At 34.3% G+C, this 17,166-nt stretch overlaps 2 protein-coding genes across 2 annotated transcripts; both read right to left on the bottom strand.

The window, feature by feature from the left end:
• Nucleotides 1–9,601: 9,601 nt before the first annotated feature.
• LOC141401354 (glycerol-3-phosphate phosphatase-like) lies at nt 9,602–13,257 on the bottom strand. The gene is made up of 3 exons (XM_073981515.1): nt 12,995–13,257; nt 12,249–12,909; nt 9,602–12,187 (listed from the first exon to the last, which is right to left on the bottom strand). The coding sequence occupies exons 1-3, from the start codon at nt 13,086–13,088 to the stop codon at nt 12,019–12,021; spliced, it is 924 nt and encodes a 307-aa protein (XP_073837616.1). The 5' UTR covers nt 13,089–13,257; the 3' UTR covers nt 9,602–12,018.
• Nucleotides 13,258–15,229: 1,972 nt separating this feature from the next.
• LOC141403249 (speckle-type POZ protein-like) lies at nt 15,230–16,015 on the bottom strand. Its single transcript, XM_073985434.1, has one exon. It carries the CDS (start codon nt 16,013–16,015, stop codon nt 15,230–15,232), a length of 786 nt encoding a protein of 261 aa, XP_073841535.1.
• Nucleotides 16,016–17,166: the final 1,151 nt, after the last annotated feature.

The following is a 17,166-nucleotide window of genomic DNA, read 5'->3' as shown; positions in this document are numbered from 1 at the left end:
CTACCGTACTTACGTTCGAGAGCAGCCATTATATCCCCATAACTGTTTCTAGAAGCGGCGGGAATACTCTGTAATACGTCAGCAGCATCACCCTTCAATGCCATAAGGAGTGATACCGCCTTTTCGTTGTCGTTCCAAGAATCTCTAGCAGCCAATGTCTCGAACTGTAATTTGAACACATAGAAAGAGGTAGAGCCGTCGAACACTGGAGGCTTAATTTTTAACGCGTTATGGATAGCTCTCACTGGACCGCCTTTAATTTCCAGTTCCGACATTTTCTTTTCTATGCCCAGAATCTTCTCATCTTGAGCCAGAAATTTCTCGTCAACAGACAAAATCTTTTTATCCAACTCTTTAATTTGTACCTCCACGTTTTCTACTCTCTTTTCAATCACCATCGTGATGTTCTCGAGTTTCTCGTTAATTGTTCTAGAATTTACCTCTAGTTTCTCTTCCATGCCCTTAGCGATTTTTCTAGAGTTCTCTTCTAACTTTTCCTCTAAGTTGTCGTCAAATTTGGCAAATCTTTCCTCCAATTTTCTGGAATTTTCTTCGCTCATTCGACAATATCTAGTTAATTGTTCTAGAATTTACCTCTAGTTTCTCTTCCATGCCCTTAGCGATTTTTCTAGAGTTCTCTTCTAACTTTTCCTCTAAGTTGTCGTCAAATTTGGCAAATCTTTCCTCCAATTTTCTGGAATTTTCTTCGCTCATTCGACAATTTTCTGCTTTCATTTCCATCACAAGTCTGGAAGTTTCTTCGCTCTTTCTGGAATTTTCTTCCATTTTAGTATCTAATTTCTCCATCATCATAGCCAGCATTGATTTCAAATCGTCACCCCTGGCAGCTACCGACGAAACTTCCTCAACGCTGGATTCGCCCTTTGCCGATAACTCGACTTCCTCCTTCTCGAACTCATATTCATCGATGTTCATTCCACGGCGCTCGAACTCTTCCAACAAGCGTTTTTGTAGTTCGGCCTTGTTGCCAGTAGAACACAACTCCAACTTACTTAGCTCCTTCTTCAAGTCTTCCACTCGCAGATCCTTAAACTTCATGGTAGGATGATCGTAATCCCACTTCTGACACCAAGTGTTACGGAATTAGATTTAACTAATCTCCGTGTAGACGTTGTTTTATTCCCCAGTACGATTTGTACCAAATAAAACAGGGTTCGTTTTAGATTACGTTTCTACAATGCTTTATTTACTTTATTACACTTATTCGGAACCGACTTTAATTACTAAGCACACAGCAAGTCTCTAGTTAGCACGCAGCTATCCTTTGATCGATCTGTTCAATTCAACGCTTAAAACACAACTCACTTGTCATTGCCAGTTCCCCTGTATTTATACCCCAAAGTCTCCTTGGTCTAGAATTATCCAGAAAGTCTGGCAACACCTCGAATCTGTGCAACGAACACACAGACGCACATTCGCACTAAGCGAACAACCATACATACATACATGGGGGGAATACAGGCGGACGACAAGCACAGTAATGACGTAATTACAACAACAAACAAATGCAAGAAATACAAGAAGTAGGAACTAAACGATAATTACATGATTATGGCAAGACAAATAAAAGCACATTAATAAAAGGTAAAGTAACATCTACAATAATGAAGAGAGTTCTACATGGTAGTTGTTGTTGCTTAAATAAAGTAACTGCGTAATAAAGACTTTACGTTACAATTCAAATTTTAAAATTAACGGAAATTAAACTAAATTAACTTAACAGGGTGTTTTTGTAAAAATGCTTGCCTGTCACACGAACCGTTCGTACTAAAACGTATAGGTTCAAAATTTGGTTCTTGTAAAATTTTACGAACCATTCGTTTTTATCTGAAAGCTTTCGTCTATTTCATAAAAGCTTTTATATTTCAGGGTTTCCATGATACTTATTTTGTGAATATTTCATAGGCATCTGCACGTAAAATGTGTTACTTGATGGCAACCCCGATAAACAGATGCAAAAACAAAAAATAAGAAAAAATGTAATCAAATTTGTCCAAAAATAATTGTGATAATATGAAGAAACGGATGTACATATACGCGTGTGCTTCTATGGAAATAAATAAAATTGCATTCCCTTCCAGTTTTCGTGTGTTTTGTGCCATTTATTACTCAAATTATTTAATTTTCATTCAAAACGATGGGTCTTTTCCATTCGTTTATTTTTGACGTATTCGTTCGTCTGATTTTGTTACGAAAACCTAAAAAATTACGAAAATAAAAAGCTTTCATTTGTTTGTCACACGAATACAAACGTCAATCGCTATGAAAACCAAATGGTGTCTTCGTTCATGAAATCGACGAACGAATGGGCAAAAACTTTTTACAAAAACACGCTGTAAATCTATCAGTTACATTCGTAACAGTATCTTCTATATTTAACTACACACATTTCAATCATTTTTTCATAAATTCTGAATAATTTTGTATTTTCAATATATTTTTATATGTTTCCATTTTCAAAATTAAAGAGTGAGAGAGAGACATGTCAAAACAATATTTGTGTATACAGACTTTCAGGTATTTGTTTCCTTTTTGTTTCTGATTTTTTACGCGATTTTGAACTAATGGACAAGAAATGTGTGTGGAATTAAGAAGGAAACACTACCATCTTCCTTCTGCATCTATATAAAATGTTAAGTTCATTAATTTCCATTTATCTTTTTCCTTTTTTCTAAAAATTTTTATGTTTTCTATAAATTTTTCAATTTTGAATTTAGACATGTCATAATTAATTTTATCGATAAATTCTCTCATTTGTTAGAGATGGGACATACTTATTCGTCGTTCAGAGAGTATTTCTAATCGAACAACGTAGAAAAATCGTTGTTCGTTCATAGAATTTTGTGTGGAGGAATAAGTAATTTATTCGTAGTTATGGGTCGAACAACGAATAGAGAACGAACGACGTACCGTCGAAACGGGCTATAAGTAAATCAGAGTTGTATTTGCAGACAGACTGTCTTGTGTATGGTCTGTTCCTTTACTTTTGAAAATGGTAAAACCGGCAAAAGTAGCAAAAGTTTTGAACTGCTCTCATATGAATTGTATGGTGTCAGAAGTAAAGGAACGCTTTTCGAGTACAAAGTGGTAAAACTTGAAGATTCTTGCACGTAAAGGAACAGAGCTGTAGTCTTACTAGGCGTTTACACCAGACAATTTGTCTTCACATACAACTCTGATTTACTAACACATGCATACATTTGTCGTTTGTCTCTCAGCTGTCCATCAGTTTTTCACAGACAGCCGGGTTGGTAAATTTTTGACATTTTTGTGAAAAAGAAGTGAGATGAAAATTCAAATGTGCTGAAAACAAAAGAATATGTACAAAACAAAATATGTAAACGGAAAACAAAAAGAAATCGGTGATTTCCATTCATCATTTTACAACTGTTTTCGCAGTTGTCTGGACGCCTACGTCATACAGGCAAGTTGTGGGATTTTGACAATCAATACATGAAGTCAACTGTCCTGTCATTTGTAAACGCAGGGTTAGTCCAGGCCACACTAATGGTAGAACCATGGTACAATAATTCATAGGTAGGCCAGGTATGAGAATCGCCAAAAAAATACAACCCTGTCGCTATGGCTTAAAACGTCAAAATTGTTTTGATGAATGATAACGGATGAGTATACAAAGAAGAAGAAGAACGAAATGTTGAAATGAAAACATAACAGAGTTGTATTTTTTGATCAATAATAAATATCAACTCTGCATGTCAACACGGTTTTGACAGATTAAGCCATAACAAAAAAAATTGTAATCAGCTGTTAGCTGTGGCCTACCTAAGATTTATTGTACCATGGGTAGAACAATAAAAGGTAACAGTAAAACTCAGCTGACTGAACTGGGTTGTAACGTTAGTGTCAAACTCCATAGGACATTTTATATATTTATTTTATATTTAGGGATATATATTTTTTGAGGAAAAATATATTATTCCAAAAAAAGAAACTATTTCGCAGAAAGACTTAACAAATTTATATGTTGTTGTTGTTGAGTTGTATTTGTTGTAGTATTCACTTTACCATATATTTGTTCTACCATGGATCACACTAGAGAAATTTCAATGATATTTTGACATGAAAATTTGAATTTTTGGGAAAAACACATAAGCTGTGTTCCAGAACTAAAAAGTTTTTACAATTTTTACGACTTTTACACATTTTACTCGAAAAAGCGTTCCCGTACACAAAAAAGTTGTAAAATGTTCACTTCTCTTTAAACAAAAATGGCGCTGAATGACGCTCTCTTTAAAAACTTTTTACTCGACAAATTTGAGCGTGTAAAAAATAGTAACATGGATGCCGGCGTCTGATTGGCTGGTATGCCGACTTTGACATTTGTTCCAGCTTTTTTGACGTTTTTTCCATTTTTGCGTTCCCGAACTTTTTGAAAAAACTTTTGTGTGACAACAATTTTTCTCTATTTCTCTCTTTTACGAGTTTTACTATTAAAAAGTACGGAAACAAAGCTATAATTTCAAGAAACTAGTGTACACGGTTTCACGTTTTCTGCAATTTTGCTTTTTTGCAATATTCGTATAAAACAAACAAAACGTTTTATTTTACATTTTCTTTTACTTTCATGTCAAAATTTCAATGAAATTTCTCTTAAGTGTGTTCTACACGGCATGTATTTTACATATTTGTGCATACCATCTGTCACTTATTACAAATCTGAATTTTGTACACATGGTGTGAACCATACAGAAATTTCAATGCATCAAAGTGTTATGTCCATGCATATGTATATTTTTCGAATAGAACGCGCTCTATTCTCGTCTGTACAACCAAAGGTAAACAGCTGTTTTGTTTGTACGCGATATAAATAAAGAAAACAACAGAAAACGAATGAAAAATAAAATGGAATTGACTTTTGAAATCGAGTGGATTTCGTAAATGTAAACCAAGCACAACACGTTGAAACTTGCATTAAAAACTTTCCCCTTTTTATAGGGACACTTAAATCGAGTTACCCACTACAGCAAATTAATAAAATTACTTTAGTATGGAACTCGACCTAGGAGAGCATAATTTCATGAAATTTATTTCGCCGGGGCTTTACGCATTTTACATTTAACATGTTTTATAAAACATGTATAATTTCGCAGTAAAAATGGAAGTTGTGCAATTGGAGTTATGATTTCGCAACATCTTTCGATATAGTCCAACAGAGTTATGCCTTGTTCATACTAAGGCTAATTCGCCCTCTATTCGTTGTTCGAACCCAAATAACGATATAATTACTTCATTTCCCATACAAATTGTTGAGAATGAACAACGATTTTAGTACATTGTTCAATTTAAATTACTCTCCAAAACACGATAAAATATGTCCCATCTCTAACAAATGAGGGAATTTATCGAAATAAATAATTATGACAGGGAAAATAAAAACATTTAAAATTTATTAAAAACCCAAACATTTTTAGAAAAACGGCAAAACAAGAATGAAAAGTAAACGGTTTAACGACTAGTATACACGCAAATTTGTCTTCACTTTCATTGCAGTTGTATTTCTTGTCCATCGTTTCAAATTCGCGTTCAAATCTAGAAACAAAAATCAAATTGTTTCTAGATTTGTCTCATGATACAATAAGAAGGTAGCATTATCAGCCCAGCTGATGGTAACATAATGTGTCAATTGCATTGAATTTATGTCAAATTTTGACATCTTATGTTACCAAAAACGGCAGTTGCTGCTACCTTCTTATTTGATCTGTTCCAGTACTGCAAGAATCTACTAATTTTTACTATTTTTTTCGATAACATAAAGGAAAACATGCTATAGTAGTAAAAAATAGTTGCTCTGTTCCAGAACCTGCAATAAGCTACTAATTTTTACTACGATAACATTTTTTCCTTTATGAAAAATTAGTAGATTCTTGCAGTTCTGGAACAGACCAATTATCTTCTTGCAGGTTCTGGAACAGAGCAATTGTATCACGATTTGTCTGTATACCAAAAAAAATTTGGCAGGTCTCTCTCTCGTTAATAGAAAAATTTAAAAATTTACTGAAAACACCAAAATTGTAAGAAAAGAAAATAGAAAACTTGAATGAAAATAATATAATTTAGTATAAAATAGATATCTGAAAAAAGGACAAATATATTTATACCCTCAGCCTTTAGGCTAAAGAGGGTATTTACACTTTGATACGACCAAAAATGTGCCTCATCGAAATAATGGTTTTAGACCCCAAGTATGTTTGTACGATATCCGTTTCAGACAATTTTGAGTAGATCTAGCAATGTCCGTCCGTCTGTCTGGCTGGCTAGTGCGCACGATAACTCTCGAACGGATCAATCGATTCGGTTCAAATTTTGGATATCGAAATATTTTGTCCAGATTCGATTTAAGTTCGAAGATGGGCCATATAGGTCCACTCCTTCAGGTACCTCCCCCCCAAGTGTTTAAAAAATTGTCGCAAAACTTGTGCGCACCATAACTCTTGTAGGGAATAACCGATTTGGCCCATACTTTACACATCGTGTAATTTCTACCAAACTAAGATTAGGTTCCAATATGGACTCAATCGGTCCACTCCTTCGGGTACCTCCCACACAAAATTTCGGAAAAGTTCAGTTTAGGACCTGGTCTCGAATAGCTTTGATTTTTATTTACGCAAGTTGTATTCGCTGTCCTCTATACGACGCTGTAAGTTTCATTAGGGGCAAGTCCATACTTCCTGAGAAAATAGCCTGAAAGTTACAAAAAACCCTATGACACCGTGTGTACTGGTTGGAGCGCAAGATAACTCTCGAACGGATCTGCCGATTCGGTCCAAAATTTGGCTTTCGTAATATTTTGTCCAAACTTAGTTCAAGATAAAAGATGGATTATATCGGTCCACTCCTTCCGGTACCTCCCCCACAAAAGTTCGAAAATGTTCGGAAAATTTGTGCGTACGATAACTTTTGAAGGGAGTAACCGATTTGGTCCATACTTTGCACATTATGAAATTTCTACCAGACTTAGATGAGGTTCCAATATGGACTCAATCGGTAAACTCCTTCGAGTACCTCCCACACAAAATTTCGGAAAAGTTCAGTTTAGGACCTGCTCTCGAATCGCCTTGCTTTTTGTTGTAGCATCTTGTATTCACTGTCCCCTATACGAAGGTACAAGTTTCCTCAGGGGCAACTCCATACTTCCTAAAAAAAAGCCTGAAAGTTGAAAAACAAACCCTATGACACCATGTTTATGGGTGGAAGCGCAAGATAACTCTCGAACGGATCTGCCGATTCGGTCCAAAATTTGGCTTTCGTAATATTTTGTCCAAACTTAGTTCAAGATAAAAGATGGATTATATCGGTCCACTCCTTCCGGTACCTCCCCCACAAAAGTTCGAAAATGTTCGGAAAATTTGTGCGTACGATAACTCTTGAAGGGAGTAACCGATTTGGTCCATACTTTGCACATTATGAAATTTCTACCAGACTTAGATGAGGTTCCAATATGGACTCAATCGGTAAACTCCTTCGAGTACCTCCCACACAAAATTTCGGAAAAGTTCAGTTTAGGACCTGCTCTCGAATCGCCTCACTGTCCCCTATACGAAGGTACAAGTTTCCTCAGGGGCAAGTCCATACTTCCTAAAAAAAAGCCTGAAAGTTGAAAAACAAACCCTATGACACCATGTTTATGGGTGGAAGCGCAAGATAATTCTCGAACGGATATGCCGATATGGCCTTCCTAATATTGTTTTCAAACTTAGTTTAAGTTCGTAGATAAGCAATATCGGTCCTCCTTCCTCCTTCAGGTACCTACCCCACAGATGTTCAAAAATATTCAGAAAATTTGTGCACACGATAACTCTTGATGGGAGTGACCGATTTGGTCCATACTTTACACATTCTCATAATATCTACCAGATATAGATCAGGTTCGAATATGGACTACATTTGTCCACTCCATCCCGTACCTCCTACACAAAATTTTGGATAAGTTCACTTTAAGACCTGCTATTGAATCGCTTTGATTTTTGTTGAGGCAACTTACATTCGCTGCCTCAATTACGATGGTAAAAGTTGTTTCAGGGGCAAGTCCATACTTCTTGAGAAAACAGCCCCTATGGCATCCCCATGGTCTATGTCGGTCCATTCCTTTAAGTACCTTTTCCGCAAAATTGTTTAACTTTAATCTTAATCAACATTTTTGTCGTCATACGACCAACATTTTGTGTTGTTTCAATTTGCACAGGCTGAGGGTATATCTCTGTCGGCAAAACCGACTGATACTTTTTTACTTGTTTCGGTTCGCGTCAATTAATTTCAATCGTCTTTTTGCTGAAACCAAGGCAAATTTATAGAAGGTATATGCATGAACTACAACAACTAACAAATTTACAAAAACAACATTGATGTTATTGAAAATTAATTGTCAAAGATAAATATTGAATAATAGGGTCGTTCCAAATTTTTTTTCGTGAAAAATATAAATACATTTTGAAAATCATCTAAAATAAACAAATTTGAATCAAATGTAAATATAACGCATTCAGAACTCACGTATGTAATTTTTATTACACGTTTATGATGAAAAGAAGTATTTTATGGTAGCAAATTTCGAAGTTTCAGATTTCACGAGTAGACCCTATTACATTTTGAAAACCAAATTTACAAAAAAAAAAAGTAAAAATACACTTCTACCTTCTATAAATGTGCCTTGGCTGAAACTTTCTTTAAGCCTTTACCTAATTAACTGCGTGTTGCGTGTCCGTTCAAAAATACAAAAACAAAATACATGTATTTCAAATTGACAACAAAAACAAATACATGTATTTTGTTTTTGTTTTTTTGAACGCACACGCAACACGCAGTTAATTAGGTAAAGGCTTTACCCTGCGTTTACAAATGACAGGACAGTTGACTTCATGTATTGATTGTCAAAATCCCACAACTTGCCTGTGTGACGTAGGCGTCCCGACAACTGCAAAAGCAGTTGTAACATTTTGAATGAAAATCATCGACTTCTTTTTGTTTTCCGTTCACATATTTTGTTTTTGTTCATGTTCTTTTGTTTTTAACACATTTCAATCATCTCACTTATTTTTACAAAAATGCCAAAAATTTGTCTTCCTTTCTGTCTGTGAAAAAATTATGGACAGCTGGGAGACAAACGACAAATGTATGTATGTGTTTGTAAATCAGAGTTGTATTTGAAGACAAACTGTCTGGTGTAAACGCCTAGTTAAAATCAGTAAATAAAAAGTATGAAAATATGAATCATGTTGCTATGAATTGTGTACCATGTCGTATGAGCGGGTTAATTTGTGTACGTAATTATGAGAGCGAACAACGTGAACATGGCATTATGAAAAATGCAGTTCGTTCGTTAGACTCCCAGCTAAATGTTTGCCTCCAAAGATGCAGTTAAATCATGTGTACAAGTGATCTGAAAGTGCATCAAACAGAGATGGCCTGTCTACAATGATGACGTATATGACATACATTTCTGACGTATATTACATACGTCGGAAACGTCGTAAACCTAGCCAAACAAACAAGGTTTTTGACAGAATAAACAAACGAATTTTATATCCTAAAAATCGATGTTTTTCCATAATAATAAAACTCATTTTATTATTTTTTGAGATCCTATTTTATTACAAAACAGGCATAAAAAGATTTCACTCTAAAATGTTCATTTTATATATTTTTTATATTATATGGGCATTATACATATGTTTGTTTATTACTTCACTCGCAAATTCTTTGAATCTTCGTAAAGTAGTGGTAGTGTTCGGAATATATTTTAGATGGCGTACTAAGTGCGTAATCCAATTTATTGTTCAATTATTTCAGTTATTTTAAAAATTAAAATATTAATAAAAATATGCTGTTATTTTCAAAAAGGGTACGGACTCTCTTCGATGACAAAGACAGGCTTGCAGAATTAATATTAAGTGAAAAATATGATGGTAACATAAATTTTTTGAGGTTTATGACATTTACTACTTTTTATACGTTTTCTACGGGTATATGACGTTTTCGACGTTTACAACTTTCTTACAGTCGAAAACCTAAAAAATCGTCATACAGACCATCTCTGGCATCAAATTATACATTTTTACAAGAGCGTGACTACTGAAAGATGCACTCCATTAGCACCGCATCTCAACTAACCCTTAAGCACTGCATTTAAACTATTCCTTTGGAATCGTATATTAACTGACCCTTTAGGGTATAATAGGATGCAGTACAATTTGCATCCAAAGCACGTCTTTTGATGCAGTGCTTTGGATTGAATTTAAAGGCACTCTTCGGAATGTGTTTTTATGCAGTTCAAAGATGCAATAAAAATGCAAGCCATTGCAAACTATATCAAAATAATAAAAATAATTGTTTGTGTAAATATGAAATTTCTTCATTAAATTCAATCGCAACTGAGTTTGTTTCGTCTGCTCTTCATTTAATCCAAGCTGAAATGTTTTTGCTTCATCTGCTAAAGGGGTTCTTCTTATATTGTCTTCCCATCACCAGTTGTGATTTCGACAAGTACTCAAACAGCACTTCATTAAAAAAGTTTCTTCTCGTGAGTTACCGTAAAAATGTTCCCAACTTTTGGTAGTATTTTTATGTGCTGTATAACACTTTTCCGTAAAGTAGATGTTTTTTATAACACTTTTCCGTTAAGGAAATGTGTTGTATAACACTTTTCCGTACAGAACATGGAAATAATAATAATAAATAATTGGAAATTAAAAATTCAAAGTAGGGAACAATTTGCGGAGGAGTGAATACAGAGAGGAAAAGTAAACCGATTAAGAAACGTGTTAAATTGGATCATTCAGTTCAACTCAAAAGTTATTATCTTAAATTTGAAATAACTTCGCCTCTGCTTACAATAATTTGAGCTATGATTTATTCTGACTAAATTACCAAACACTTTTTGCATAAAAAAAATTGAATTAAAAGAAAAACTTAAAACTGGGGAAAACATTTCATGCGAATTTTTTGAATTTCCAATAGGGAAAGAAGTATGATTGTATAAACATAGGGCCTGTTCCTTTACTTTTGAAAATGATAAAACCGGCAATATTAGTAAAAGTTGTAAACTGCTGCCATATAAATTGTATGGTGTCTGAAGTAAAGGAGCCCTTTTCGAGTAAAAAGTGGTAGAACTTGAAGATTCTTGGACGTAAAGGAACAGAGCTATAAATAGCAGGCAATTTTTGGGTTCTCAGTAGATACAAAATTTGCTATCCTAAAATGTCCATCATTACTAACTTCACCGACATAACCTAAAAATATAAATATTTAGCAGATGTAAGCAATCATTTTTTACAGATTTGGGTAAAATATATTATTTTAAGAACTCGGTGTATACAAAACTAGCTTACAAAATATTAACACCATAGTCCCAAGGATTTATGAAGTCCCATTTTACATAACCTCAAAATATTGGGAATTTTAATAAATTTGAGTATTTAGAGTTCCAAGTGGTTGCAAAACTTTTAGGTCGTTTGTTGTAGGTAGTTTGGGTTCACAATTAATAAACCTGTATTTAGATCCATATAGAGACACACTCTATTTTGAAGATAATTTTCTTCAACATTTGCTTAGCTTAGTTCTTATCAGAAAAAGTGTACGTTGTATAACCATGGAGAAGATATGATATGATAGGTTGGAAGCTATCCAATTTAGCACAAGATATGATTTTGCATAGAATCTAAATTAATTTAAGATTAAGTAAATAATTTTATTGCAAATATAAAAATAAATCTATTATCTTTAGATTAAGATGGGAATTTCGTTGGCGACATAATTTGTTTAAATAGAATTCATTCTATAAATATTCACACTAACAACGGTAACTTAACGTTATTCTGTAGATATAATGAACTTTCACTTCAAAGTCCCAAACTTGATTTTAACGGAAAATAAATTAAAATTAAGTAAGAAAAAATTGTTAACATATAATAACAAATAAAATCAGCTATTGTACAATTAACAAGTGTTGTTTTTGTTTTGAAATCTAGTCTATCAGCCGCTTTACAGGTACGCTCTTAAATCCGCAACAGAAGCAGCATAAAAGTCTGGTATGTAATCCTTTAAACCTTCCCTATGCAATTTTTCAACATCAGACCATTTGTAGCGCCCAGTACCCACCAAGAGGGTAGAGAAACCACAATTTTTACCAAACAAGACATCAGCTTTGTAGCTAACATAAAAAGTAAATCATTAATATTGCGTTAATTATTCTCAAAATCCATCTAACATACCAATCTCCAATCATAAGGGTCCTCTTGGGATCAACTTTCCCCGCTTCCAACAAATGTGCACAAAACAAAGGATTTGGTTTGCCCACAACTTTTGCCTCGCGACCCACACATGCCTCAATACCCCTTAAGATTGCTCCCGTTCCGGGTATACTAAATTTCGGGAATTTGGAAACTGCATCAGCATTTGTTGCCAAAAAGATACACTTTTCATTTTGTCCCAAAAAGTTGGAAGCCTTAATCATTTTATTATAACTAAAATGTTCATCGAATCCCACAAGAACAGCACCAATCTTTTCGGTCTTTGCTTGTCGGTCAACCTGTGGTAATATCGAAACCCAGTTAGGCTCCACAATATCTTCACCCACACCAAAATGTTGTATATTCACAGAATCCAATTCTTCGCCCATGGCAGGACAACCAACAATATACACCTTCTCTTCGGGCTTTAAATGCAATTTCAAATATTCGGCTATGCAATAGTTGGGTGCAATAATTTGTTCTTTTTTAATCGAAAAACCCAACTTTGCCCCTTTTTCACACAACTGGGCACTGGTTTTGGTACAGTTATTTGTAACAAAGTACACCTGTTTGCCCATATCCTGCATGGCATTAATGGTTTCTGGGGCTCCAGCAATAGCTTCGTCATCCTGCCAAATAGAGGCTGAAATAGAGCAGAGATTTTTATTTAATATCCTTCTTTTAATTAATATCCATTTTATCACGGTTTGGCAACCCTTTTTACTTACAATCACAATCCGTAAATATTGTATCGTATGAATCCAACCAATTCTTTGCTAGCATTTGTTGATCTTTGATTTCATTTAAATTGATTGTTTTCATTTTTAATAGATTTCTTTAAGTTTTTAAGGGGATAATATATTGTGTTATTTAATTTTATAATATTTGTTTTAAATCGGCAATTGACACCTGTTCTAGTTGTGGTTGAACTCCTCAACAGCTCATGTTTTGATTGATAAAACATCTGGGAGTTTCAATGTAAATTGTTCTCACTCTCATTCAATGTCAAGATCGTGGACTAGAGCTGGCAAACCATCGATATTCCCAACATTAGATATTTTCGATATAATGTTTTAAAATATCGATTGCTATCGATATTATCGTTAAGTTGTCATCGTCCTTAATTTGGAGATGAAAATGGAGGAAATGTCAATGATTTTCTTGAAATTATGCAAAAGTAGTTCACAGAAATGTAAAGGAGAATAAACAACAGATTTTATTTTATAAAAAATGTAAAAAATGCATTTTATTTTACCGAAAAATGTGTACGTGTGACTACGGACTTACTTTCTTACACACATATAACCGAAAAGCAGCGAAATTTCTATTTATTTCAATGGATTTCAGGTTAGGGGTTTTTATTTCGATAATATCGATAGGCAAAACTATCTATCGATATTGCATTTTTAAATAATAATCGATATTATCGATAGTGCCATCGATTTTTTGCCAGCTCTATCGTGGACGCCCTCTCTTTAATATGTCATCAATGAAAGGTGAATAGCTTTACCGTTTTACAACAGATGTTTAAAAACCTTGGCAATTTTATATTAACGGAATTAATTCAAAGACTTCTACTCCATTGTCAAGGGAGTTTATCCTCTTCGTCATCCAATATTTTCCCAGCTGGCAATTAACCACCAATCAATTCTTCACAAATTGTCGTTATTCGTGCTGCCAACATGAATGATTGCCTTTTGTTTGCAAGTAACGGCAGAAACAGCTGTTCTAATTAGGGGTAAAATGTTAAAATAGTAGCTCTGTTCCTTTACTTGCAAGAATCTTCAAGTTTTACCACTTTTTACTCGAAAAGCGTACAACTTCTAATATTGCCGGTTTTACCATTTTCAAAAGTAAAGGAACAGACCAAGTTAAAGGCCTGGGTACATAAGCTACCTCGCCTGCTTGCTTCTGATAAAAGAATAAAAAAGAAAAGGGCAACCCAGTTGGAAATTTGCTCGGCCTTCTTTATTCTTTTATTATTATTATGTCAGAAATTATGTTATGTCAGCTAGGTAATCAGGCGACATAATAAACTTATTGAATTGAACGTTAGTAAATTAAACTCTGTTATTATATACATATTTTAAAAAAATGTTTTTAATCGGTAGGTGACATTACAAAAATTAAAGCAAGTCTTTTCTCACACACACATGATATTTTTTCACCTGGCAATAGTGGCCTCATCTATGAGTTACTTGTGTTGTCTAGGCAACGTGAATGCGCCTTGAAACTTCTGCTAAAAAGATTTAACGGAATTTAACAATTTGCAAAGCTGAAATGTATAAAAATTTGGCGTACTATCACCAAATATTCTGCATATTCATTGTATTACGTATGGTAATGCTAGAAAAAGAGCGGATTGTTAAAAATTACTTTCCCCTAAAACGGCCGGAACAAACAAATGGCAAAAGTTGCAAAAACTCAGGCAGAAATTTAACAAAATCAATACATTAGCCAAACAGATTACAGGAAATATACTGCTAGTTTCTACTTACCCAAAGCTCAAATAACCCCCTAATAGTATTGATTTGCTTTTGTTATAACAACCCTGCAAGAAGCTATTAATTTTTACAACGATAACAATTTTTTACGTTATTAAAAAAATAGAAAAAATTAGTAGATTCTTGCAGCTCTGGAAAAGACCATAAATTATACCCTGCATAAAAATGTGGACGAAGCCCCCCCAGCTGCTACTTCTCATTTTTGGATTCGGTGATTTTTATGAATTATGTTTTATTTATTTATAAAAAAGAGAATTTTTAAGGGAGAATAATATTATTTTGGTTCATACCTTTTTTAATTGTTTGTTTAAACATAAATATTGTCTAAAATAGTTCACGAAACAGTTAAAAAAACACATAAAAATGAATTCATAAAGATTGATATTTTTGTTGGTTCAAATAAGTAAAGGGAAAATATTCAGCGCACATGCGTGCTAAGCATTACAATTACTTATACAACTACAAACGTTCCTCGATGGTTTTTTCCAAAACATAAAAGCACAATTCATGATCAGTTTTATGTAGTTTTTTCAAACATTCCGTTGATTTTACGGTTTTAATATTGTTTACTATAAACTGAACTGCCGTAGTTTTGAGTCGTTCATTAGCGTGACGATCGGCCAACAAAAGGATATCAGCAACTGTAGCAACCTCCATTGTTTCAATTAAAATATCTTCACACAGTGTTTGCAAATCCAAAAGCGAGTATTTGTTAGCAGCAATAAAAAGTTCTGCTGCCATTTTTTCCGGTATATTCCCACACGTGTACATAAATTTTAACATTTCTTCAATTACTTCAGCATCCATATCATCAATCCGTATAAGATTTGTTTTACTTTCTTGCGAGTCATTGCGAAACATAGCAGCAAACACTTGACTGCGGGCACATAATATTAACTTGTGGACTTTAAATTTAGCACCATATGGTGCAACAACAGTTACATCGCTAAATTCTTTACTGGTCAAAATATGGGCAAAATCCTTTGTAAGACTGCAACGTAATGGCGTATTGTCTACGGGTTTTATATCAACCTTGATTTCATGGTTCGTAGTACTTTGAGGATTTGTGTTCTGATACTCCATAACAAATATTCTTGATCTTATCATGTCTGCTGGTATCTTCTTAGTAACAATTTGTTGCGCTTTAGATATCTGTACTTGGAATGGTGTCTTCATGGCGCCCGCTGATAGCCATGTAATGTAAATATCGATATTACTAGAAGTTAGTAGAGGGGTAATGGGCATTCCAGACCACAAAAGCGCCTTTTTTGCCTATTCGGCCCACTGTGCAGGCTGTGTGTGTGTGTGTGAGAGAGAGAGTGTGTGTGTGTGTGAGAGAGAGAGAGTGTGTGTGTGTGTGTGTGTGTGAGAGAGAGAGAGTGTGTGTGTGTGAGAGAGAGAGAGAACAAGAGAGAGAGATCACTAGATCGAGAGAGTATTTGGAGAGATCTTAAATGTAAACATAGCATAAATATATACAAAATATTAGGGTGTCTTAAAAATATTACCTCCAAAAATATTAGGGTTGCCACATTTACCGCTTAAATTAAAAAATATTACGTTGAATCATGAAATATGGGGTCCCCAATGTGAGAGTTAGGATAAAGACCAGCCCTAAGAAGCAATTCTTACCCGAACAGACCTATTGTGCGAGAGAGTTTTATTCAAACAAATGTATGGCATTAGAGAACATATGTGAAAACTAAAATAAGAGAGAGAGAGAGAGAGAGAGTAAACTAATAGACGGTTATACATTTACCCATTTACATGTATGTATCTCCAGATAGTTAGGATAAAGACCAGCTAAAAGATGAAATTTTTGTCGATTTGAACCACTGTGCGAGTCAGTTGGAGTCAAACAAATGATTTAGTGGAGGATATCTAGAGAGCCACATTTAACCTGTATATGTGTGGGAGGGAGCCAGACCTTGATTTCAGGAGAGAAACACATTTAACCTGTATATGTGTGGGAGGGAGCCAGACCTTGATTTCAGGAGAGAAACACATTTATCCTGTATATGTGTGGGAGGGAGCCAGACCGAGAAGTTGAGAGAGAACCACATTTGATCGCTAATGTAAACAAAATACATTTCAATATATGTCTGTCCGTAAGCATGTCGAATCATGATCGTAATCAAAGTGGATTTTTCCGTCCGTCCGCCAGTCTCTCTGTGAGCATGTTCAATCATGTTCATAACTTAACATATGTATGCCCAATTAATTTCACAATATTGTGAAATTCATGTTTTAGCATACTACAGTTTTCGTATAAAAAGCAAATAATCTTAAATAAGATTCAATGTATACCCAATTAATTTCACAAGTTTGTGAAATTATTGATGATGGTCAGGTTCGTTCGTCTTTTGAATTTCATAACTCCACTATGAGTTGAGATG

Source organism: Musca autumnalis, unplaced genomic scaffold, assembly GCF_047663935.1.
Source record: "Musca autumnalis isolate F117 unplaced genomic scaffold, ASM4766393v1 scaffold_4, whole genome shotgun sequence".
In the NCBI taxonomy this organism is placed as follows: Eukaryota; Metazoa; Arthropoda; class Insecta; order Diptera; family Muscidae; genus Musca; species Musca autumnalis.
The sequence above is the reverse complement of the archived record's forward strand: the minus strand, read 5'-3'. Positions and strand labels throughout refer to the sequence as shown.